The 26971-nt window shown below is 43.4% G+C and overlaps 2 protein-coding genes across 2 annotated transcripts in view; one reads left to right on the plus strand and one right to left on the minus strand.

The window, feature by feature from the left end:
- SLC23A1 (solute carrier family 23 member 1) overlaps positions 1 to 16809 on the minus strand; it is a 67190-nt gene extending 50381 nt beyond the window's left edge. Inside the window, exon 1 of the mRNA XM_083730382.1 lies at positions 16570 to 16809. The gene's annotated coding sequence lies outside the window, so the exon portion shown is untranslated. The remainder of the gene's footprint in view (positions 1 to 16569) is intronic.
- Positions 315 to 26409, plus strand: CPB2 (carboxypeptidase B2). Its single transcript, XM_083730587.1, has 11 exons — positions 315 to 467; positions 5887 to 5962; positions 8768 to 8892; positions 8984 to 9092; positions 12735 to 12836; positions 14673 to 14777; positions 18127 to 18237; positions 20089 to 20179; positions 22080 to 22282; positions 25927 to 26011; positions 26106 to 26409. The coding sequence occupies exons 1-11, from the start codon at positions 388 to 390 to the stop codon at positions 26288 to 26290; spliced, it is 1272 nt and encodes a 423-aa protein (XP_083586713.1). The 5' UTR covers positions 315 to 387; the 3' UTR covers positions 26291 to 26409.
- The last annotated feature ends 562 nt before the right edge of the window (positions 26410 to 26971 follow it).

Consider the following 26971-nt stretch of genomic DNA (forward strand, 5'->3'; position numbering starts at 1 on the left):
TGTGATTGGATATAACCGTATACATTCCTATATATTAATTTTTACTTATTGTCATCCACCATGGAGGCCTGAAAGATTGCGCGTAAACATTTAAAATAAATGTTTGATTCCAGGCCAAATCAACAGAGCATAACACCTCAACTGGTTGGGGAGTTAAATGAGAATTTGGACTCCCCTTGGCAACTGCTTAGACCTGCACACAGAGGATCACTTTACATTTTGAAAATTGTCATTGTAAAGGAATCCACTCTGACTCAGTCACACAGGGGAGCAGTGAAGATTACTAAGAGCGATTGCATTAAATTTTAACCATTCTTTCAACAGAGACTTTAGAAAATCAACAATGCATGTCCTGAACCTCCACTGTCTCGCTTGGTTTCTTCGCAAATGGCGGCTCTGAAGTTTTTCCTTTTAATTTGTATAATATCCACCTTTGGCCAAAAGAAGAATGTTGCTGCTCTTCAAAGGTAAGTATTTGTTTTCTAATGAGAGAGATGGGAAGTCTCCACATAGAATAGAAGCATATTGTCCAATGGTTGAACCTAACATGAAACAGTTATCCAAATATGCTTATTACTTTTTAACCGAGATATATAGATCAGTGTAGAATGTAGCAAAACGTCTCTTTTGGAAACATAAATTCTTAGCTGTTACTCATTACATGAAGTATTTGGCATGGTCAAATTACAAATGGACTTGTATACTGTAATGTTGCACACTGAGACTAATAGCTAACCCCAAGACCTATACTCAAAGCAAGTCCCATTGAGATCAATGGAACTTACTTCCATGTAAGTGGGCATGGGATTGCGTCCTAAAATAAGGAAACATTATTTTCATTTTACCAAAATCTTAAAATAATGACTCCCATGTGTAAACAGAACCCATTTCTGTGAGAAAAATGAGTCATTTGGGTTAGGGTTCATTTTGTCTAAGTGCTGTCATGCTTTTCAGAAGCAAAGACAAATATATTGATTTGAGAGCCAAAACAGATGAGAGAAACATAAAAAAAAATGCCAGCAAAGATTAAACCATCTTTCCAATGTACAGGTTTAGGATAATGTTTTGACACTCCGTGGACTTCAGAAAACTTAATGGACTTTGATAAACTCAAACATTACATTTCACTAGACTTTGAAGAAAACTGAACATATTATTATTATTATTGAATATATATATTGCCCAATACCCGGGGGTCTTAAGGCGGTTCACAGAATAAAATCAAAATACATAATCCAAATAAAAACAACAACCCAATAATCTCCCCCCCAAGTACACATTTTAAAAGGGCATAGGATATATTCTCCCCATAAAGGCAGACAAATTTCTCCCACAAAACAAGTATGCCTCTTCCCCAAGATCGTACAGCACGAGAACGATCATATAATGCACAGACACTAAAATCAGTCTCATAGGTTTACAGTGCAACGCTGGGCATGTTTACTTGGAAGTAAATCCCACTTTGATGCGAGTTATTCCCAGGTAAGTCAATCTGGGAGGACTCCAGTGTAGCGCTATTGCAGTCCCTCAGTCTGAGCAAACATTCCCACCCCCATGTGCTATTCGGGGGGGGGGGGCTCCCACCTCACCCCCTGAGCATGTGGGGGGCTGGGGGGGCAAGAGGGAGGGGGAGGCCCCATTGAGCCAGCGGGAGCCTTTGTTCAGGCTTCTGCTAGTGGGACACAGTTTAATCTGGCTCGGTCCATACTTCGGCTTAATGTGGTTGTGAACTGCTTGTGCCTCCTTTAATTTCCTCTTCCTCCAACAGTGGTACCTCAGGTTACAGATGCTTCAGGTTACAGACTCTGCTAACCCAAAAATAGTACCTCGGGTTAAGAACTTTGCTTCAGGATGAGAACAGAAATCGGGCGGCGACAGCAGGAGGCCCCATTAGCTGAAGTGGTGTCTCGGGTTAAGAACATTTTCAGGTTAAGAACGGACCTCCGGGACGAATTAAGTTCTTAACCCGAGGTACCACTGTACTGCTGTTCCACACTTTTGCCTCCCTATATCTGTGGTCTAAACCACTGAGCCTCTTGGGCTTGCTGATCGGAAGGTCAGCGGTTCGAATCCCCACGAAGGGGTGAGCTCCTGTTGCTCTGTTCCAGCTCTTGCCAACCTAACAGTTCGAAAGCACACCAGTACAAGTAGATAAATAGGTACCACTGCGGCGGGAAGGTAAACGGCGTTTCCGTGCACTCTGGCTTCCGTCACAGTGTTCCATTGCGCCAGAAGCAGTTTAGTCCTGCTGGCCACATGACCTGGAAAGCGGACAAACACCAGCTCCCTCGGCCTGAAGCGAGATGAGCACCGCAACCCCAGAGTTGCCTTTGACTGGACTTAACCATCCAGGGGTCCTTTAGCTTACCTTTACTTACCTTATGCTGTATGTAGTTGATGGAGCTTTCTTATTCAGATTTTCAAAGCAGAGCGAATCTCTGCATGGACATGGTGTGGAATCGAAAGAGGCAAAATCCGCATTTACCCAAAGTATGGTCAGGTCCTTAGTCCAATTGGTCCTGGTTTCTAGCAGGGTGGATCACTAGTCAGTAAGACTTTATTTAAATCTTTTTCTTTCTTTTTTTACAGAAAGACTCCTTCTTGCTGGTATAATCTTAATATTTACAACCAGATGAAGGTTTCATTTTTGGAATAATACATTTTCAGAGTAGTTTTTACAGTTATATCAAAAATTACTGATTTGGTTGTACTATTAGAAATACATAGACCAATAATTATGGAATTATTGTTAGGTTTAGTAAGTTAACTGTTAATATTTCGATAACTTTTCTGCTGTACTTTATTGGAAGGAGAAAAATAATCATTTCCTTATTAACAATTTAAACAGTTTATTTAACTAAGGCAATAACATATCATGTGTATCCATGTTCGTTAACTGATGTGGGTAAACAATAAAACAAACAAACAAACAGACTTTAGCACATATGAAAAACTTAAAACAAATCCTTATTTCCTGATGGACTATAATGTAACTTAAATAGAAAACTATCTTTAGAAAGATTTTTGCTCCAAAAGCATTTTATTTTTAAAAAATCCAATTTAAATAATAATAATAATCTGATTTATTTATTTTTAATTATTGTTTTTATCCGCCCTAGTTTCTAATAAGCATTTTTAGTTTTGGGCTTCCTGTGTAGGGCTGTGTTTTGCAATGATTGCCCAAGAGCAAGGCTGGCATAGTTACTCACTGTGTACTAAATGAGGAATAGAGAGTACAAGAGATTTAAAATTAAAATTAAACCTCCTCCAAGCAGTTTTAGAATGGTCTAGCTCGCTCACAGGTGTAAATGACTCACTTCAGGACTGCAGCATCAAACAGCAGCTTGACCTGTGAATACCTCATTCCCACATGCGAAGGCCACAAGCAGAACTTTCCCATCACCTCAAAAGCAGTGCGCAAGTTTGTTAAATCCTATCGAAGTCAATGGGAATCAAGCATCTTGGCTATGTAGAAGCAGGCAGGCCTTTTAGCTTGGCTTGATATCCTGAAGGGGGCCATTAGAATATTGTTCTCTATATGATCCCCCCCCCAAAAAAAACTGTTTAAGGTGGAGTTTTTCCAAAGGTTTTTCACCAGCCAGACGAACAAGGCCTTTTCTTGCTTAAATGTTACATTGCAAATGGGTCTCTCTTTGGAATGTCTAGGCTTAGGCGGTGAAAGATAAGAGCAAGGTTGAATATGTGTTATTCTGGCCCCAGATGGGGGATAGACTGAAGACAAGGAGGGTGATGCAGGAGACAAAGCCCCATTTTATTGCTATCAGTATAAATCACATGTTTTACATTTGAACACATGTCGAGGTTGATGGCGTGGAGAAGCTGGTGCAGGAAGAAGGGGGCAAGCAAGCCCATATAAGGACATAGGAAGTTGCTAAAATTACCATTTCCCAGAAATCAGGTGGTATTATTCTGCAAATGTATAAAAGGGCTGGCAAGCCCAGAGAGGGCGGGCAGGCAATGAACTTTACCTTGTCTGTACCTTTTTTTGTCATGGCAAAAATAAATAATTTTACTGCTGTCTGATTGACTCTTTCTGATGCTTTAAAAGATAAAGGAACAAAGAAAAGGTCTAACATTTTTGGTTTCTAATGGCCCCCTTCAATCCCAATTAAAATAGCCATGCTAACATACCCTCCAACATTTCTCCAATGATAACAGGGACGGCCTATTCCATAATAATAACAATAATTTTATTATTTATACCCTGCCCCATCTGAGTGGGTTGTTCCAGCCACTCAGGCTTCCATCTTATATAAAAACATAATAAAACTATACAGGGCTGGCTTCAGATGTCTTCTGAAGGTAGTTTAGTTACTTATCTCCTAGGATCAGGGATCGCGTAACTCCATACTCTCCAACATTTCTGCTATGAAAATAGCGACATCCTAAGGAAAAGGGACGCGGGTGGCGCTGTGGGTTAAACCACAGAGCCTAGGACTTGCCGATCAGAAGGTCGGCGGTTCAAATCCCCATGGCGGGGTGACCCCCTGTTGCTCGGTCCCTGCTCCTGCCAACCTAGCAGTTCGAAAGCACATCAAAGTGCAAGTAAATAAATAGGTACCGCTCCGGCGGGAAGGCAAACGGCGTTTCCGTGCGCTGCTCTGGTTCGCCAGAAGTGGCTTAGTCATGTTGGCCACATGACCCGGAAGCTGTACGCCGGCTCCCTCGGCCAGTAAAGCGAAATGAGCGCCGCAACCCCAGAGTCGGCCACGACTGGACCTAATGGTCAGGGGCCCCTTTACCTTTACGGAAAAGTAGGATGTTCCGGGATCAAATCAGAAACCAGAACAGCTTCTGTAAATCCAGGACTGTCGCTGGAAAATAGGGACAATTGGAGGGTCTGTACTAATTATTATTGTTATTTATTAAGTTTCTATACTACCCTTCATGCCAAGATCACAGGGTAGTTTACAATATAAAACCACAAAAATACGTAACAAGCAATAACAATATCACACCCACACCCACACACCCCAGTTTTAAAGATCTTATGTGTTTAGGCAAACTCAGCCCTCCAGATGTTTTGGGACTACAGCTCCCATCATTCCGGACCACTGGTCCTGTTAGCTAAGGTTGATGGGAATTGTAGTCCCAAAACATCTAGAGGGCCGAGTTTGCCTATGCCTGGTTTAGGGTGTTTAAAACACCTGTGCAAGTAGATAAATCGGTTCTGCTGCAGCAGGAAGGGAAACGGTGTTTCCATGCGCTCTGGCTTCTGTCATTGCGCCAGAAACTGTTTAGTCCTGCTGGCCACATGACCCAGAAAGCTGTCTGTGGACGAACACCAGCTCCCTCAGCCTGAAAGCGAGATGAGCGCCGCAACCCCATAGTCGCTAAAAAGATAGCATATCAAACAGGCGTGTTTTAAGAACCCAGCTTTTGTTGTGCCCTTCTTGACCCTACCTGGCTAGCGTCGATGCTTGGGCCCACCCGCTTGAGAGCCATCACCAGTGTCTGTGGATTGTGAGGCTTCTTGAAAACTGGGTGGTTTTAAGAACTCATAAAAGCATCCCTGGCACACTATTTTTTGAGTTCTACTCATATTAGGGGTCTGGTGGTTCCTTTGCATGTCTTCAGTGCTTCTCTACTTCCAATACAGTGGTACCTCTGGTTGCGAACGGGATGCGTTCCAGAGCCCAGTTCACAACATGAGCAGGTTGCAACCCGCGTGTGCGGGTCGCGATTCGCCGCTTCTGCGCATGCCTGTGCCGTCATTTTGCGTGTTTTCCGCGAGTGGCGAAACCCGGAAGTAACCCTTTCCAGTACTTCCGGGTCGCCACGGGACGTATCCTGAAAGAACGGAATATGAAGCGGACGTAACAAGAGGTATGACTGTAATCCCCTTTCCCCCTCTCTCTCTTCCAGTGATCAGGTTTTGTGGGCTCTTCCGCATTCGGACAGACATGTTGAGTTCCTCCAGAATTTGACCACTACTTTTAAGGTAACTGCTTCTGGGGGGAAACCACTGCAATTAATGGGTGGTGTTATCCAACATTCGTGTTCCGCTCTTGCAAAGGAGACTTCCACAGATCAAAGTGGTCAGGGAGCGTGTGATTCATCCTGTTTCAATTTTTATTTCAAAGAACGCAATTCTTTTTGTCACTGGACCTGAATACAAATGACACCTTAAACCAGGAGTTGCACAATATTGCTTCACGGAGAGCCTGTATTCTCCATTCCATGTAATTGTCGTGATAGAGGCATTTATTTTCATGGTATGCACATGCTGACACAAATCAAATATCTTTAATACGGTCAATGACCAGAAAGCAATTTATAAAAAATATGACATTATAAGTAGTATTGTGCTACAAATAACAGTGGAAATATGGCCAATTCACAGGACTGGTGCTTATATTTATGACCAGGTTTCGTCTTTTAAGGTTTTAAGAATTCAATTCAGATGTCACTACTGTTTATTATCGTTCCTTCGATGTTTACAATTTGAACTCCGTTGCTGACATCATTGCTCGTCTTATTCTTGTTGCAATGGAACAGTACTTTGCCACAGGCCTGTTAATTTCGGGGTCTTTATCAGCTAAGAGGTGTCTGATATAGGTGTCGTCTGTACTACGAGGTATTTTCCTCAGAATCGGTTCGATCAGCTCTTTTCTTGAGTCTCGATATAATGGGCAGTATAAGATGACATGCCCAATGGTTTCGATTTTGTTGCTGTTACAGGGACATAATAATCATCATCAGTCTTCCCAACATGCTTCAGGGCTGTCCATATATTTACTATAGATGTGCCAGTCAGAAGGTCGGCGGTTCGAATCCCTGCGCCGGGGTGAGCTCCTGTTGCTCGGTCCCTGCTCCTGCCAACCTAGCAGTTTGAAAGCACACCAGTGCGAGTAGATAAATACCATATTTTCCATGTATAAGACACCCTAATGTATAAGACGACCCGTATTTTTTTAAACCCAAAATTAAGAAATTAAGTTGTTTAGCTTTCTTGGGGGGTGGGGGAGGTCACTTCCGCCAATTGCTCACCCGCCTGCCTGCCACTGCCAATTGCTTGCCACAGCCACTGCCGATCGCACACCTCACTGCAGCCACCAATTGTCTGCCCGCTTGCTGCCACCAACAGTTCACCTGCCCACTTGCCAAAGCCACCAATCGCCTGCCCAATTGCCAAAGCTGCAGCCAGTCGCCAGCAGGCCTTGCCGCAGCCGCCAATCACCCGCCCAATCACCGCTGCCAATCTCCTGTTTGCTGCTGCCATTATTCTCACGTCCCTCCTCTACATCCACTATCTGTGTATAAGACGACACCCAATTTTTGCCTAACTTTTTTTAGGGAAACCTTTTACACAGAAAAATACGATAGGGAAGGAAAACAGTGTTTCCGTGCGCTCTGACTTGCGTCACGGTGTTCCGTTGCGCCAGAAGCGGTTTAGTCATGCTGGCCACATAACCCAGAAAACTGTCTGTGGACAAACGTCGGCTCCCTTGGCCTGAAAGCGAGATGAGCACCGCAATCCCAGAGTTAACCATCCAGGGGTCTTTTATCTGACCTTTTTACCTCATTCAATTAAACAGTATTTGTTGCCATTATATCTCTTAAGCTCAACCAGCTGTTTTTGAGGGGTGTTTTTTGGGAGGTTAAACAAATTGCTGCCAGGGTGACTGGGAGGTGGTGAAATTCATGATGTCAACAACAGGCACCAGACAATCTGCAAAATGTGCAGCTGACCTTTGCTGCAAACATTTCCCTCGGCTCGGCTCAGCATGGCAGGGGGCAGCTGCCTCTGCAATAAGACTTTGAATTCCAGTTGCTCTGAATCGCAAGTGGGGAGAGTGCTTTTGTGCTCAGGAGAACCTACTTTCAGGCTTCACACAGGCATCCGGTTGGTCCTTGTGAGAACAGGATGCTGGACCTGATAGGCCGCAAACCTAGCAGGACTCCTCATTAGAGTACAGTCATACCTTGGGTTGAAGTAGCTTTTCAGATTGCGCTCTGTGGTGACCTGGAAGTAACGGAGCGCATTATTTCTGGGCTTCGCCGCTCACGCATGTGCAGACGCTAAAAATGACATCACGCGCATGCACAGAAGTGGCGAAACGCGACTCACGCACGCAAAGACACACAGTCATGTCTTACGTTTACTTCAGGATGTGAACGGGGCTCCGGAACGGATCCCGTTCATATCCAGAGGTACCACTGTACAGCAGTAAAGTGGCACCTTGGGTTACATACGCTTCAGATTACAGACTCTGCTAACCCAGAAATATTACCTCGGGTTAAGAACTTTGCTTCACGATGAGAACAGAAATCGTTAAGCAGCAGCGCAGAAGCAGCAGGAGGCCCCATTAGCTAAAGTGGTGCTTCAGGTAAAGAACAGTTTCAGGTTAAGAACAGACTTCCAGAATGAATTAAGTTCTTAACCTGAGGTACCACTGTACATTGTTTATTGCTTTCATTTTATGGATCAATGGTCTTGCTAGATAGTAAAATTAAAGTTAAATTGCTGTTTAAGGGGTTCTTTTTAAAAGTCTGGAACGGATTAATCGATTTTGCATTACTTTCTATGGGAAAGCACACCTTGGTTTTGGTATGCTTTGGTTTTGGAACGGACTTCCCAAACAGATTAATTTTGAGAACCAAGGTACCACTGTATTGTTCTTAGACAGCCTGGGGAAACACTTTCAGAAACACACGAGTTTTTCTACCTGTTACCATTTGCCATTGTGATTCCTTTTAATTCATCCAACGTTTATTTCAATTTTGTTTAAATGTTTTTTAATAGATTGTGCTGTGGCAGCCAGATTCCCCCAAGAACATCATGAAGAGCAAAGAGGTGCATTTCTACGTCAATGTGTCCGATGTCGGCGATGTGAAAGCGGCGCTTAACCAATCGACCGTTCCGTACAAGTATGAGACTCTTATTTCCTGCTATTCATGCACGAAATAAACGAGAATCTAACCATTTTGTTAAACGGTACGCTCTCTCTTCCTTGTTCAGAGTTTTGCTGGAAGACGTTCAAAAAATGGTTGAGACACAAACTGTCAACGACACCGTCTCCCCGCGGAGCTCTTTATCGTATTATGAACAATATCACTCTCTAAAAGAAGTAAGGCATTCTCGTTGTTTCTCTTCTTTATTATAAATATAGTTCTGTTGATTTCTGATATACATATAACAAACATTTCAGAAAAAGGAAAAAGTAGTAGTAGTAGCAGTAGTAGTAATAATAATAATAATAATAATAATAATAATAATAATAATAATAATAATAATTGTTATGTACTGAAGTTCTCACCCTGGGCCAGCAGGGGGATACTGTAGATAGTTCAGGTCCACATATGCAAATAAGGGATCGAAAGTGACGTTCAGTGATTGGATAGTTACAGAATGTTGTTACAATTACATTGTTCTGGAGCTCTATATAAGCAGGCTGGCTGAACCCTTCCGTTCAGTTCTGTTCTGGCCTGTGAATAAACAAGAGCTGTTTGAAGAATCGCTGTGTCGTCTGATATGTTCACCCACAACTTAACAATAATAATAATAAAATGATTTATACCCCGCCCATCTGGCTGGGTTTCCTCAGCCACTCTGGGCGACTTCCTACAAAATATTAAAATACAATAGTCCTCCAGACATTAAAAGCTTCCCTAAACAGGGAATTCCAACTTATCCTCTCTCCCCAACCACACACTTCTAGGGTGGACCAGCCGATTTAAGTTTTCCAAAGTCCAGTCTGTGATTTTCATGATTGCCATTCTTCAGGGTTATCTGGAAAGTATTTTATTAAAAGGTACCATATTTCAACAAAATGGTCTACATCATTTATATAATTCAATTCATTTATTTGTTTGCATTTATATACCATCTTTATCTCCCAAGGATCAAGGTGGTTCTTCTTCTCCCCATTCCGTCCTCACTTAACCTAGAAGTTATTTAAGATGGAGACTGGGTCACCCTGTGAACTTCATGGCTGAGTGAGCATTCGAACCCTGCTCTCCCAAGTCCTAGTCCAACGCTCTAACCATTATGCCACACTGACTCTTCGAACTCATTGTTAATTTTTCTCACACAGCAAATGCATTCTTATTGTTCCTTGTTATTATTCTGTCCTATCTCAAATGGGCTGGTGGGCTGAGACACTTAACAGAAACTTAAACCTTAAAATATTGCACCTAGCCTGGTCTCAAGGATAAACAATATGGCTGGGTGCTACGTCATATGAGGAACTGAATGCGATCATTTCTAAGCAACAAGTTTCATTAGAAATATACTGTAGATGGCTTGAAGATTATATACATGAGAAAATGAGAGTACTTCCAGTTTTATACAACACTGTTCTTCCTTTTTATTTGAAATCATTTTTATTGGTTTTACAAAAACAAAGTACAAATAAACAGAGAATAATAAAAAAAATCTATATAAAGAGATTCATTGAATCTCGGGACTTCCCCCCATTCCCTCCATGGGGTCTCATTTTAAACATCTACTACAGTGGTACCTCGGGTTAAGTACTTAATTCATTCTGGAGTTGTGTTCTTAACCTGAAACTGTTCTTAACCTGAAGCACCACTTTAGCTAATGGGGCCTCCTGCTGCTGCCGCGCCACCACAGCACAATTTCTGTTCTCATCCTGAAGCAAAGTTCTTAACCCGAGGTACTATTTCTGGGTTAGCGGAGTCTGTAACCTGAAGCGTATGTAACCCGAGGTACCACTGTACTGCATATTCATCCATACTTCAATTTTTATATCAAACCATATTATCCATAGTAATTTTTACACTGCAAGTGAAATCAAAATCCTGCTTTTGTTTCCATATGGTTACAGTGGTCTCCTAAGCAACTTAGCAATTTTTTCCTAAGCAATTTTTTCCCATTCTTTTATAAAGTTGTTGTCCTCTTGGCTTCTGAGTTTTCCAGTCAGCTTTGCCATTTCAGCATAGGCCACCCATTAGCTTGATTTGCCATACAACACTGTTCTTCCACTCATGTGCAATGGTTATAGGGGTTGCTCGTGCGTAAGTTGCCACCACTCCTGGCTAGGTTGCCTGGTTAAACCTTTTCTGGCTGGACAGCCCTTCACTTCGTGGCTGTTCAGTCGCTAGCAGAATCCGTCAGTGGGCGTTTCTTGAACTTCTTCCAGCAAAGAAGTTTTTTGACACCAAGTCTACGCCTACTTTCCCTGCGCGGAAGTCTTCTGCGCAGGGTGGCTGTGGGTAGCGGAGGACCCGTGCTCTCCCCGCTGGTCTCCGGTGAAGAGTCCTGGAGCCCCCTCGCCGATTCCCCCATCTGTCCCCCTTTATCCCTGGTGTTACGCTGATTTCCTTCCCCAGCAGATGGGCTGCCTCTCTCCCTGCTGGGCCCTTCTCCAGCATCGCTTGGGAGCCTTGCCTCCGCCTCTGGCTCCGATGGCAGTTCCCTGACATCATGTAACAGACTTCGGCTTGTGCAATAGAACCTCCATCCTTCATCTTCTGTGCAGCCCTCCCAGGTTCCCTCAAAACCAGCTCCCAAGGGTTGGGGAAGCCTCTAAAGCAGATGATGGGGGCATGCAAGGAGAAAGCTCTCTTAAATAGGAACTTCTGCCGATTCACTCCAAATTAGTGCCAGTGTTGGTTTTTGGAGGGAGAGAAGATACCTCTGACCCTCAGTTTGGGTATTGGTTACTCGGTTTTAGGGCCCGTCCAAAAACATGGGGTCTGTGGTACAAAACAGCAGAAAACAAGTACAGAATTTTAGAGAGAATCAGACGTTGGATTTTGGGGTGTTAACTGTGAATCCTCGTTTGATGTATCAGTTTGTGCTGGTCCCTTGGGTTACCCAAGAGGCAAGGTCCAAGTCCGGTCCGTGGTCAAAGGTGCAACGTGGAGGCAGTCCGTAGTAGCTGAAGCTGGGTGCAGGGCAGGGAGTCGGGTGAAGTCAGGAACAGGCTTGCAAGCAGGGAGCCAGGGCAGGTCAGGAGCTCAGGCAGGAACTAGCAACCAACAATGTTGCTCCTGCAACTTGGGACTGGGGCTGGCTGGCTTTTATCTGCACCGAGGCATAGGGCAGCCCCGATCCTCTGGTGACTCGCCTCTCCTGGCTTGGAGGTGAGCACTCCTCCTGCGGGAAATTAGTTCCCTCCGCCTCTCTGCCTTGAGCCTCTGCAGCTCAGGAGAGGCTGGAGGGTTACCGGACCCAGAGGCAACCTCCGCTTCCTCTGGCGGGGCTGAGAGTGGAGCACCTGCAGGCAATGGGTCCTCCATCACCTCAGGAGCCGGAGCAGACTCAGCTGATGCCTGCACCTGAGGACCCAGCACAGGTGAGGACCCTTCAGGCTCATGCCCCAGCCCCGGCTCAGCTGGTTCTGGAGGCGGGGAATCCTGTGCAGGCTGGGATCCCTCGGGTTCAGCATCCGAGTCTGAATCCCAGGCCATCACACAGTTCCTCAGTTTGGGGGGAAGTACAAAATGCGAGACTCACAGTGCAAAACAATATCAAACATGTACGACACTTTGGCATCAGTTTGGAGGGGATTATAAATCTCAGGGTTCCTGTGTAATAAAGCTCAAGGAGCAGAAGGGGAGCTCTCTTGTGTGAAGGGAACACTGTCTTGGATGCAATCCATTCTTCCCATCAGTGTAAATTCCTGGAGTGTTAAATTAAATGGCCAGTTCTAGGGATGAGGAAGCAAATGGGGTGTGCTTTACTTTCATATTTAAAATAGGCATCGATGTAGATTTTTAAAAAAATTCTACTTATTCCATTTTAGATATACTCCTGGATGACAGAAATAACTGCACGACATTCGGATATCCTGCAAAAAATACACATTGGGGATTCTTATGAGAAACGACCACTCTATATTTTGAAGGTACAGTTTGTCAAGAGCTCCCCACCTGTACCAGAGGCCTTGTGTGGATTCCCTTTTGAACCCTGAGAGAGTTAGAAGAATCTCTGGAGTCAGGCTTGTGGATTTATCTACCATGAGGCTGAGTGAGGCAGCTGCCTTGGGCAGCAGATACTGAAGGGCGGGGACTAGACAGAGCTGTTTGTGCCATGTGTCCTGGCCTACACTAGCCTTATGCCCTCATCCTGTCCCATCATCAGTGTAAAGGTAAAGGGTAAAGGGTCCATTAGGTCCAGTCGTGGCCAACTCTGGGGTTGCAGTGCTCATCTCGCTTTACTGGCCGAGGGAGCCGGCGTACAGCTTCCGGGTCATGTTGCCAGCATGACTAAGCCGCTTCTGGCGAACAAGAGCAGCACACGGAAACGCCGTTTACCTTCCTGCCGGAGCGGTACCTATTTATCTACTTGCACTTCATGCTTTCGAACTGCTAGGTTGGCAGGAGCAGGGACCGAGCAACGGGAGCTCACCCTGTCACAGGGATTCGAACCGCCAACCTTCTGATCGGCAAGTCCTAGGCTCTGTGTTTTAACGCACAGCGCCACCCATGTCCCATCATCAGTGTAGTAGGGTTGAATTCCCAGTCTGACTGGCTTTTGTAGATGGAATTAGGCAAGGGAAAAAGGAGGTAACAAGCACAAGATTCAGGGACCAGGGTAGCACCTGAGAAATGTGTTTTCAGGACTTGCCGTATTCCGGTGAGTGTAATTTGTCCTATCTGTCTTCAATGCTGAATTTTAAATTGATGGAATTTGCCCTGGGACCTGATGGTGAAGGGTGAGTATCATTTTGTAGTAGTAGTAGTAGTAATGTCAAATATTCAGACATTAGTAGTAGTAGTAGTAATGTCAAATATTCAGGCTGCTTTCTCCACTGAGGTAGGAAAAGTCCGTACAGTATAGGAAAGCACTTTGAGAAAAAGTTGAGAGGATTGTATCATAGTAACTTTTTATAAACAGAGATCTGGGGGGGGGGGGGGATATACAGTGGTACCTCGGGTTAAGTACTTAATTCGTTCCAGAGGTCCGTACTTAACCTGAAACTGTTCTTAACCTGAAGCACCACTTTAGCTAATGGGGCCTCCTGCTGCCGTCGCGCCGCTGGAGCACGATTTCTGTTCTCATCCTGAAGCACTATTTCTGGGTTAGCGGAGTCTGTAACCTGAAGCGTATGTAACCTGAGGTACCACTGTAGAACACTTTTCACCTTGACAAATGTGCTTTGAATCATAGAATTTTAGAGTTGGGGTCACAAGGGTCATCTAGTCCAACCCCCGCCCCGCCCCCTGTCACACAGGAAACTTTTGCCCAGCGTGGGACTCCAACCCGCGACCTTGAGAGTTGGAGTTCCATGCTCTACCGACGGAGCTATCTCAGTCGTTTGAAATAACGTTCAATTAGTTCAAATAGAGGGATTTAATATGCTTATGATATGGTGTGGCAAATGTGCTTTCACTATAACTGAACAATGATCTAGGCTGCAATCATAACAGAACGCTTACTGGGAAATAAGTCTCATTGAACTCAATAGTGGGGATTCATAGAATTGTGCTACAAGTGTCTCACACGCAAATATTTTGTCTGTAAAATCAGTGGACAATGCAGATTTTTTCACACTGTTGTTATGCATCGTTTTGCTTATACCCAGAACAAACGTAGTTGGTCTCTAAGGTGCTACTGGACAATTTATTTTATTTTATTTTTATATTTAGAAAATCATTCAGGAAAAGGATATGACCAGGAATCTTGGTACCATCTAGAAAACCCTATACAACCGAACTTTCTGTTTCTATTCTCTTACTAGCTTTCTAACAGAGACAGAACTCCAAAGAATGCCATTTGGATCGATTGTGGCATCCATGCCAGAGAATGGGTTGCTCCTGCCTTTTGTCTCTGGTTCATAGGACACGTAAGTACATGGCCTATTTCCCCCAAACAGACTTTATTTAGACGTACATGGAACACCCATTCGTGTATATGGTCCCATACAGAATGTCATAGGTAAAATAGAAAGGGGCCCTGCTCAGAGGAGGAGCAACCTGACCCTGTACCCGGAGTGGCGCTTGTCCCAGGAGGCGTGGCATGGGTTCAGGGAGTGTGGCACGCCGCACGCCCCGGGAGGTGCCGCCGATTGGGGGTCGGTATTTTGTCCCTCCCCCCTTTGGAATGGCAACTGGGGCGGTCCACCCACCCCCTCGCCCCTGCCTTGGAACTTCCCTGGCCCTGCTTCCAAAGAGCTTACAGTATAAAATAAATGGAGGGGAGGGGAGGGCAGGGCAGGGCAGGGCAGGGACAAGGGTAGAATAGGAAGGATGCTGGCAAATGAAATTCCACTTACTTAAAACACTTGATTAAGTTATTGATGAGGATTAAGTGGTCAAGCCGAAAGCCTTTGTTAGGGACTTTCTGCCTCTCCTACGGTCTCTCAGTCAAGTGCATGCCTTCTAACATTTCCCTGATAAAAATAGGATAAAAGGGACCCCTGACCATTAGGTCCAGTCGTGACCGACTCTGGGGTTGCGGCGCTCATCTCGCTTTATTGGCAGAGGGAGCCGGCATACAGCTTCCGGGTCATGTGGCCAGCCTGACTAAGCCGCTTCTGGCAAACCAGAGCAGCACACGGAAACACCGTTTATCTTCCCGCCAGAGCGGTACCTATTTATCTACTTGCACTTTGACGTGCTTTCGAACTGCTAGGTTGGTAGGAGCAGGGACCAAGCAACGGAAGCTCACCCTGTCATGGGGATTCGATCCACTGACCTTCTGATCGGCAAGTCCTAGGCTCTGTGGTTTAACCCACAGCGCCGCCTGCATCCCTTAAAAATAGGGACATCAATAATAATAATAATAATAATAATAATAATAATAATAATAATAATATCCTTTATACCCTGTCCATCTGCCAGGATTGCCTCAGCCACTCTGGGCTGCTTCCAACAGATATAAAAACATAATCAAGCATCAAACATTAAAAAAAAAACTTCCAGGACTGCCTTCAGATGTCTTCTAAAGGTTGTATAGTTACACATCTCCTTGGCTCAAGGGTTGCATAACTCCACACCCTCCAACATTTCTACTATGAAAATAGGAGCATCCTAAGGAAAAGCAGGACGTGCTGGGATCAAATTAGAAATCGGGACAGCTTTTGTAAACCCGGGATGGCTTCTGTAAATCCAGGACTGTCCCTGGAAAATAGGGACACCTATAGGGTCTGCAAGTCCCCCCTTGGTGGGCTTATCTGGTGGTGGCAACTGTGCTCTTGGAAGTATTGTGTATCTTTCTCTACCCACCACTTTAATTTCCCACAATGCACCTATAATATAGCCTCATTGTGAGGTGGTAAGAATTCGCCTCTACACCACCTTGTTGGTTACCCAGGTGAGGAACAACCAACTTTTGAATAAACTACAGAACCAAGGAAACTGTTTTCAAGTCCAGCATCTGGATTTAGGGACTGTGGGAATGTTCAGGGGTGCAGGAGAGGATATATTGTGAGATTATATCCTTATCCAACTTGTGCTAACAAGTTCCCCAAATATCAGCAGAGTTTATAGACATTCCCCTTTTAAGTTCGCAGTGGTAACGTCTGCACGGGTTCGCTAGAACCTCTATAATAATTACTCTGGTAATTTCCCCTTTGCTCCCTCTTAAAATACAATAAACGACATAGTCTTTATTAAAGTATAAAAGAGTTTACTCACGTTCTGTTCACAATATGATCCCAGAAGGCAGACAGGCTTAAAAAGGTAAAATACATTTAGAATCTATCTTATAGGAAGATAGTCCTTTCCTCCTCTCTTGGCTGGGAGCCAAGAGGGCATGTTGCTTCTTCGAAGGAAGATGGCAGAGAGAGAGAGATGGCTGCCTGCCCTGTGCTTTTATCATTTACCTGCACAGGTGAGGCCACACCCACCTCTGGTCACATGCAGAGGAAGTCTGTCCCAGGAAGTTTACCTGCTTGCTGGGCAGACATCCCTCCCCATGTCTTAACATGTACACTCTAGGAATGTTGTCATTGACTGCTCCTGTGTTTTACATCCCACAGGGACCCAGTGTTTATTATAGCTATTGCAGTAGGATAGAGCTCACTCAACATGCCAGTTGAGAAGGCCTGCCCCGAGGAACTTCAGAAGAAAAGCTTATATAGTAATTCAGACACAGTGCACAAATAGTCCTAAAACATTTTCAAATGTGTTGTGAAAGGTCATGAGAAGTAAAACACGCATGGCTCCATACTGGTATCTTCGGCCCCATAGTCACCTTGGAGTGGTCCCAATGTGTCCAGGCCATTTGACCATTTTAGGTCTCGATGTCTGGTGTTACCTGGCAACCTAGCCTTCAGTGAAAGGGAGGAGAATAATAAAATCCTCTTCCTGGGTCTCCGATAGCTTCAAGGATAGTTGGTTTGCACTCTGGTGCATTTGTACCGCTTTCAGGGGTAGATAAGGAGAGATGGAATGCAGCGTATTGGCAAATGCGGAACACACAAAAATCAAGCCTAATACATTCTAAAAGGTTAAATACAATTAAAGTGAAATATGGAAACCTTATTAAAATAATAAAAAATATACACCTGGGGTCTCTAATTCTTATATCAGAGAGAAATTTCATTGGTGGCTCACAGCCATCCAGCATTACTCAAAGCCCCAGACCTGAAGGGGATGATGTTGTGTTTGTTTGTTTGTTTGTTTCTTTGTTTGTTTCTAAAGCTGGCTCAAGCCCTGACAGACACTATGGCCCTGTCAATTGACAAATGATATAAGATTCTAATGCCCACGCTTGGAGTGGGAAGGACATGATAGGAGAGGAATAAGCAGTTCATTTTTGAACAGGGCTGGCTAAAACATACACAATCACTTAGAGCATGGGTAGGCAAACTAAGGCCCAGGGGCCAGATCCGGCCCAATCGCCTTCTAAATCTGGCCCACGGACGCTCCGGGAATCAGCGTGTTTTTACATGAGTAGAATGTGTCCTTTTATTTAAAATGCATCTGTGGGTTATCAGTGGGGCCTGCCTGGTGTTTTTACATGAGTAGAATGTGTGCTTTTATTTAAAATGCATCTCTGGGTTATTTGTGGGGCATAGGAATTCATTACTCCCCCCCCCCAAATAAATATAGCCCACAAGGTCTGAGGGACAGTGGACCGGCCCCCTGCTGAAAAAGTTTGCTGCCCCCTGACTTAGAGAGCTTGAGAGGGTGGAGGTTTTGTCGTCGTTCGACACTTCCCATCAAATCTCGTTCTTTCGTTCTCTGTAGGCCACTCAGTTTCTACAGCGAGATCAGGCCATGGCAAGACTTCTGCGGCACGTTGATTTCTATGTCATGCCAGTAATGAATGTGGACGGTTATGAGTACACCTGGACTACTGTAAGTACATATTTTAAAGAAGAATTGTGGGGTTTGGTTTGGAGCATCACAAAGCTCAAGAAGACCATGAAATAGCTAGCTCTTCCTAGTCCTTCCCCATGAAAACTTCCAGTGAGGGGTGGGATAAGTTCACAAAATGAACGCAAAATGAAATGCAAGCTCTTAAGAATGCTTTCTTCTGTATTGTTGGGAAAACCAACCTTTTCTTTTAAAAATCTAGAATATAAAATGTACCCTGGTTTCATACAACATCATGTATACATAATTAGGATTAGATTGGTTTTTCTTTCTTTTTTCTAAACTATAGAGCTTTAGACCTGATGGTGACAACCCATAGTGTAGAGGGTGTTCTGGCTTCATGGAACCATTCATGTTGTTGTTTAGTTGTTTATTGTTTAGTCGTGTCCGACTCTAACCATCTCGTCCTCTGCCATCCCCTTCTCCTTGTGCCCTCCATCTTTCCCAACATCAGGGTCTTTTCCAGGGAGTCTTCTCTTCTCATGAGGTGGCCAAAGTATTGGAGCCTCAGCTTCACGATCTGTCCTTCCAGGGAGCACTCAGGGCTGATTTCCTTCAGAATGGAGAGGTTTGATCTTCTTGCAGTCCATGGGACTCTCAAGAGTCTCCTCCAGCACCATAATTCAAAAGCATCAATTCTTCGGCAATCAGCCTTCTTTATGGTCCAGCTCTCACTTCCATACATCACTACTGGGAAAACCATAGCTTTAACTATACAGACTTTTGTTGGCAAGGTGATGTCTCTGCTTTTTAAGATGGGAACCATTCATAGCCATCTGAAATATTGGGCATGAGTGATGTTACCCACCCACCCTTTTTCTTGTTCCTTTTGCTTAAGCATTGAGTTGTATCCAACAGAGCAGACCCACTGAACTTAATGGACCTAAATTAGTCATGTTTGTTAATCTCAATGAATCTATTCAGAGTATGACTAACATTGGCTACAACCCACTGATTTAATATTATGTGTATAATTTCTATAGGAATATTGACTGACGTGTTCTGAAGTCCAAAGTATTTTGGACGGGAAAGGTGCAGTTGGTTGGCAACCTCTCTCCCCCCCCCCCCCCCCCGGTTATAAAATAATAATGTCTGTCTCATCTAGAAGGATTCCCATCTGTTTTCATCTTTGGCATTCTCCAAGATCAGCCACACTGAATAATTTTAGGTTCTTCTTCTTGTAGCCCAGTGTAGAGAACAGCATGTGCACAGGGCAGCTGGAGTTGGAAAGGCATTTATCCCTCCATTGGAGGACAAACATTTTCTATCCAGGTTTCCTTCCATGCCAAGGGGAAAGGAGGAAACAAGTTTAATTGTTACCACACAAAGTGAGAATCTCCTCAGTGTCTCCCTGCAGAATTCAATAGCATTCTTCTTCTTAACGAGACATTTCCTTTTCTTGTCATTAAGACGTTGGCTTATTTTCCCACTTATCTCCCTTTGCTTATCTAATTGATGACCTTTCCTAGTTGGAAAAATAGTTATCGACACAGAGCTCTTTCTAAGAAGCATACTCAGATTGGAAACAAGATTGTAGCCCTGGTTATAGTGTCCAAAGGTCACTCCTGTCTGCGTCCACAAGCAAGACTTGAGCAAGCAGGGTGGATATTATCCATCATAATAATCCATTTATTCATCTCACATCTGCAACGGGATTTATGAGGGCATTTTACCTTCTAGGGAGTTAAGTTAAAGCAGATCAAGAGACACAGAGTCAGACCTGATCCCCTTTCCAGATGCTGTGATTGGTTTAATAATATACATTAAAGACTGACGGTATCAGCCTTAAAATACTTTTGAATCCTTTTTTTAATGGGGTGCATTTGTATACAGAATCGAATGTGGAGAAAAAGCCGTTCCCTGCATGGCGACAACAGATGCACTGGTACAGACTTGAACAGAAATTTTGATGCGGGCTGGTGTGGTAAGATGAATTTGTGTGGTTTTTTAAAATACACCTTTTCTGCATATGTATTTTGTCCTTAAACCAACAATCCTCTCCACCTACCTGGAAGTAAATCCCGCTGAGCTCAGTGTGACAAACCTCTGAGTAGATGTGTCTCGTATTTCACTGAATCTTCAGCTGGGGCTGAGGGGAGTTGTGGTATAAAACCAGATTGGGAAAACGTTGCTATGTTTAACCCCCATATGACATGTGAATTCTAGATTGATGGTCTAGCTCTATAATAATATATTTATTATTTATATGTCACCCCTCTGACTGGGTTGCCCCAGCCACTCTGGGCGGCTCCCAACAAAATATTGAAAACACAATAAAACTTCAAATATTAAAAAGTTTCACTGTACAGGGCTGTCTTCAGATGTCATGTTGTTGTTTATCTGTTTTGACATCTGATAGGAGGGCATTCCACAGGGCTGGCACGTCTACCGAGAAGACCCTCGGCCTGCTTCCCTGTAACTTCACTTCTCTAAAGCTTACCCTTTAAAGAGTTGCGAAGTTGTGTACTCTAGTGGGCACAGATCTTACCAGGTTGTACAGGTGAAATAAAGTTTTGTGGATGTGCAAGTTTAATCAGAAAAGCCATTAGTAATCCGGATTCCATCATAGTTCCAGTCTGGCATCTATACATTTCTCCTTTATTGTCCTAAAAAGTATACTACTAGAGAACCTTTCTGAGCTGGAAGTACCTAAATAGCTTTGTGAGAAGAAGAAATCAAAAAGGAAATGTTAAGGATTACTCTGGAGGTCATGAATGAGGAAGATTTCCTTGCCTTGGTGTATTTGGCAGATATATACAGCCCATATCTCTACAAGTTTGGAGCTCTCTTTCCACCTATCCTTATCTCCCAGGGTGTTAACTGAAGTTCTCACGGCCTTGATGGCCAAACCTCAAGTCGATTAGGAAAGTATGCCTTTCCAATTATGGGGGAAGTGGGTAAAGAAAAGTTTTTTCTCCCTCTCTCTCACTATTAGAACTAGATTTGGTTGGAGGATTTGGGACAGTCAAAAGAGAGAACTTATTGATGCCGCACATAAACTACAGAACTTGTTCCCACTGCAGGCAGTGTTGGCCATCAGCTTGAATGACTTTGAAAGAGGATTATACAAATTCATGGCCGATAGGGTTGTCACTGGCTACAAAGCGTGATGGTTAGTTTCCACCTCCACTGTTGGAGCCAATGTGCTTCTGAATGCCAGTTGCAAGAAACCACCAGAGGGGTGACGGATGTTACATTCAGCTTCTGGGTTTCTATGAGAACAGGATGATGGACTAGATTTGCTGATGCCCTGATCCAGGAGATTCTTGTGCTCTCATGTGTTTGCCTACATTTGGATACGCTGCTCAGCAGATCTTCACCTTACCCACAATGTTCAAATTGTTATTAAATATATTGGGTGCTGTGGGTTCTCCAATGTCTATGAGATTCTGGATTATGAGGTTGCCTTTCTGATTAAAACTTGCATTCCCATAAATTGGTTAAGCAAGATTTCCCATCTATTTATACTACAGGAATCTATAAATGTCACGTATGAAACAGCCACCAGTACTATACAGGTAGAAATATCCAGATAATTTTTATAGACTAAGGGCAGCTTGAATTCTCTGTATTCCAGTCTTCCTGAAAAAGAAGTCACATATAGGATTGGACCTTTCACATATTATGGTCATATATCCCATTACTAAACAAATAATTGAATAATACTGGAGTAGCAATGTAGGAATCCAGTAATGTTTCAATATTTAAGTTTTTGATTTTATAGCACGAATACAGAATTAAAAATGCCCCTTATTTGGTTACTCATTGGATTAATACATTTTAAAGGAAATTGTTTTAAATCAGCTGCTTTTGTTTTTTTAAAGGCATAGGTGCGTCTGATGATGCCTGCGATGAGACATACTGTGGACCTTATCCTGAGTCTGAACCGGAAGTAAAAGCTGTGGCTAATTTTCTCAGGAAGCACAAGAATCATATTAAGGCATATATAACAATGCACTCTTACTCCCAGATGGTTCTGTTTCCATATTCTTACACAAGAAATAAAACTAAAGATCATGATGAGATGGTAAGTAGCCTACTATTCACGTTTTATGTAGCCCTAGAGACCTGTCAGGGACGTGGGTGGCGCTGTGGGTTAAACCACAGATCCTAGGACTTGCCGATCAGAAGGTTGGCGGTTCGAATCCCCGTGACGGGGTGAGCTCCCGTTGCTCGGTCCCTGCTCCTGCCAACCTAGCTGTTTGAAAGCACAAAGTGCAAGTAGATAAATAGGTACCACTCTGGCGGAAAGGTAAACGGCATTTCCGTGCGCGAGATGAGCGCCGCAACCCCAGAGTTGGCCACGACTGGACCTAATGGTCAGGGGTCCCTTTACCTTTTTAGAGACCTGTTAAGAGACCTTTAAAGCCCTATACGGCCTAGGACCCTCATACCTACGGGACCGCCTCTCCTGGTATGTCCCACAGAGGAACTTACGGTCTTCAAACAAAAACATCCTGAAGGTCCCAGGCCACAGAGAGGTTAGGCTGGCCTCAACTAGAGCCAGGGCTTTTTCAGCTTTGGCCCCGATCTGGTGGAACGCTCTGTCACAAGAGACTAGGGCCCTGTGGGACTTGACATCTTTCCGCAGGGCCTGCAAGACAGAGCTGTTCCACCAGGCCTTTGGTCAGGGCACAGCCTGACTCTGGCAATCTTCACAGAACTTTGGCACAATGGTTGCCATTAATCAGATTTGAATTACTTTTATAATGAAATGATTTTAGAATGTTGTACTATTTTATTGTTGTTAGCTGCCTAGAGCCCGGCTTCGGCTGGGATATAAATAAAATTTTTTATTATTATTATTATTATTATTATTATTATTATTATTATTATTATTATTATCCTGCTTTTGAACTTGGGATTCCCCAGCCCCCCAAAAAGATTTCCTTCATAAATTGCTAACCGCTGGCAGTTTCTACTCACAGGCTCGGTTCAAATGTAACGCCAAACAAGGATTTGACATCATGAGAAGGTGCAGCAGAAAGGTTCTTCGTGTGTTCCCTCCTCCTTCCGATCTAGCTTCCCATTTCATCAAACCATAGTTTGCTTACAAACCAGAATTAACCATCCTTTGGGGATCCTAGATTAAAAACCAACCACTTTCCTGTTTTCAGACAAAATAGCCCATTAGCTGGCAGGAACTTCTAGCGTCCTTTCCCTTGCATGTGGAGGCAGCACATGACGTTACTCATTCTCATGACAAGTCATGGTTTGTCATTACATCTGAATTGAGCCACAGTGTCTGAATAAAGCTGCTTTGTCCAGTGGTACCTCGGTTTACATACACTTTAGGTTACATACGCTTCAGGTTACAGACTCTGCTAACCCAGAAATAGTACCTCGGGTTAAGAACTTTGCTTCAGGATGAGAACAGAAATTGTGTTCTGGCGGCGCGGCAGCAGCCGGAGGGCCCATTAGCTAAAGTGGTGCTTCAGGTTAAGAACAGTTTCAGGTTAAGAACGGACCTCCGGAACGAATTAAGTACTCAACCCGAGGTACCACTGTATTCCGGTTGTTGACTCTTACTAAGGGATCTGAGAGACTCTGACCATTCTGTGCTGTGCGTTATTTGTGATACTTAAGACTCAGAACCACATTTGTGAAGCACAAAATATTCAGGGTAAAACAGTATTTTGGAAAAAGCTCAGTTCTTGGAAGACTAGAACGCCCGACTGTTCCTACGGGTGTAAATAGGTAGGTAGGCATACTGAAGCTTTAAGCCCAGGGGTAGGCAAACTAAGGCCTGGGGGCTGGATCCGGCCCAATTGGCTTCTAAATTTGGCCCGCGCACAGTCCGGGAATCAGCATGTTTTTACATGAGTAGAATGTGTCCTTTTATTTAAAATGCATCTCTGGGTTATTTGTGGGGCATAGGAATTTGTCCATTCCCCCCCCCAAAAAAAAATATAGTCCGGCCCCCCACAAGGTCTGCGGGATAGTGGACCAGCCCCCTGCTGAAAGTTTGCTGACCCCTGTTTTAAGCCACACTGTGCAATGAATGTAGAATGGATAGGTGAGATAATCTAGGCCAGTGTTTCCCAAACTGGGGTCTCCAACTGTTTTAGGACTACAACTCCCATCATCCCTGACCACTGCTCCTTCTACCTAGGGATGATGGGAGTTGTAGTCCAAAAACAGCAGGAGACCTAAGTTTCGGAAACCCTGATCTAGGTGATGCAAGCTTATAGTCTAACATCTGAGTGACAACCATTGGCTACCCTATCTAGAATTACTACTTCCCCACATTCAAGTAGAATTAATTTATGGAAACATGCATTAAATATTATACCTTATATTCAGTATTGAAGTGGTCAGGAACATTTAATTGCACAGATTAGCAAAAGTAGAATTACAGCAAATGGAAGTCTGAGAGCTGGTTTGTCTTTCCACCATGAAGTTTCTCAACCCATGGGATGAAAAGGAATTAGGGGGACCCAGCAGCAAATATTTGGATTGAATGCTTTTATGGTATTTATTTTGTTGTGGATCACTTGAGAATCCAAAGGAGGAAATAAAAAGCTTTCTGGAAAGGTAAGCGGATTGGATCATCAGGTTACAAATGCACGGAGCTTAAACTTGCTTATAAAAACATATTGCAGAATTAACTACAGCTGGCCTCTGCCCTTATGGTAATATAAAGGTTCTTCCAAGGATTTGCAGAGAGCACTATCGCTAAAATCTGCTTGCTTAGCTAACACGGCTTTACTGACATAAAGCAAATATAGATTGCTTTTGTATATGTCATGCCTAAGAGTGTTTCTCTGTATACCGTATTTTTTGCTCTATAAGACTCACTTTTTCCCCTCCTAAAAAGTAAGGAGAAATGTGTGTGCATCTTATGGAGCAAATGTAGGCTGCGCAGCTATCCCAGAAGCCAGAACAGCAAGAGGGATTGCTGCTTTCACTGCACAGCGATCCCTCTTGCTGTTCTGGCTTCTGAGATTCAGTTGTTGTTTTTCTTGTTTTCCTCCTCCAAAAATCAGTCTTGTGGTCTGGTGCGTCTTATAGAGCGAAAAATACGGTAATTAAGAAGACTTCGTTCTGGAAGTGTTGGGGTTTTTTTACAACAAATACATTTAATGTTGTTTTCTTTTCTTTTACTGGCTTATTAGTCAGGTTTCTTTTCCTTTTAGCTAAAAGAAAGTGTGCATAAATATTTTGTTAGGCTTTAAGGTTTTGTTTTCCAAAACATTATTTCCTTCGCAATAAAAGCAGGCACTGATTGAGATGATGGGTGGATAGATGCTCACAAAAACAGAGTGCACCAATTCTTGGAAGACTAGCACATACTTTAAAGAGGAAAGAATGAAGCTTTTTATATTACAGCTTTTTATATTGGCCATTATATATTATAATGGCCAATAAATGGGCCAGGAATAGAACAGCATGATTATGACATAACATAGAACTGAGATTTCTATGTAAGTTTTCCTAGAGCATTTTTTTCCTAAGTTTGCTTCTCCTATTTTACTTTCACTGTTTTCAAACTGTGCACTAAAGGGTCAGATATTTTTTCTTATGCTTTAGAATCCTTGGCTTAGCCACATCTCTGTATATCTGCTTGTGTAAGTGTCTTAACTATGTCTGCAGCTTAAACATAAATCTACATAAATTAGTGCAATTAAGGGTTTTTTTCTTAGGCTAATTAACTTTTGTCTTCCTTTTTAGCAACTTCTGGCAAGCAACGTAGCCAATACCATTAAAAGTAAACATAGAAACCGCTATGTTGCAGGCCCTGGTGCACAAACAATCTGTAAGTACCTAAAATGCTACAGTAAGAATGTAAAGATTTTAGTATCTTTGTGAACAGGACATGAATAATAAGTATTTCTGGCTTCTTTCCACAGATTTAGCTCCAGGAGGTTCAGACGACTGGGCTTATGACCTTGGTATAAAGTATTCTTTCACTTTTGAGCTTCGGGACAGAGGAACATATGGATTCTTGCTTCCTCAGAGTTTAATTAAACCAACTTGCTATGAAGCGCTTACTGGAGTCAAAGTAATAGCTGATCATGTTATTAAAAACATGTGAAAACCCCTGTATTCAATTTGGCACCGCACAGTATAGTATCAGCTAACTTATCTGGCCCATAGGGCAGCCTAATTCAAGTTGCTTGGTATTTTCATTTCAGTGAAAATTAAACTCTGACCCATGTACTTATCCTGTCTTTTATTGCAATACTAATAGCATGCCTAGTACTTGTTAACTTCTCCACATGGCTTTATAAATCAACCAGAAGACAAACTGTCAGGTTCCAAACTCCCATTCTCCAAGGAAAATCGTTAGAAGATACTAATCTGGAAATGCGTTAATAGCATGTATATTGCTATTCATAGCACATTCATAGAAGATAGCTAAATGTAATCTCCACGTGGAGGCATGTGACCAAGAATGAATTACTGCTATGTTCTCTTTGGAAACATCCAGTCTTCTGGCCAGCCACTACTGGAAACAGAACACTGGGTTAGATGGTAAGAGCTGTTCAATACCTGTAGTGGAATAGATTCCCTTGGAAGCTGGTGGTTTTTAAGCAGAGATTGGATGGTCATCCACCACAGATGCTTTAGCTGAGATTCCTGCATTGCAGAGGGTTGGACTCGATGACCCTCAAGGTCTCTTCCAAGTGTACCATTCTTTGATCCTCATCTTGTGCAGCAAGGCAGTTTTTATATTACATGAAAAGACAACTCTGAGAATATGCAGGTGTAAGAT

The sequence above is a fragment of the Podarcis gaigeae genome (assembly GCF_964106915.1).
Source record: "Podarcis gaigeae genome assembly, chromosome: 3".
Taxonomy (NCBI): Eukaryota; Metazoa; Chordata; class Lepidosauria; order Squamata; family Lacertidae; genus Podarcis; species Podarcis gaigeae.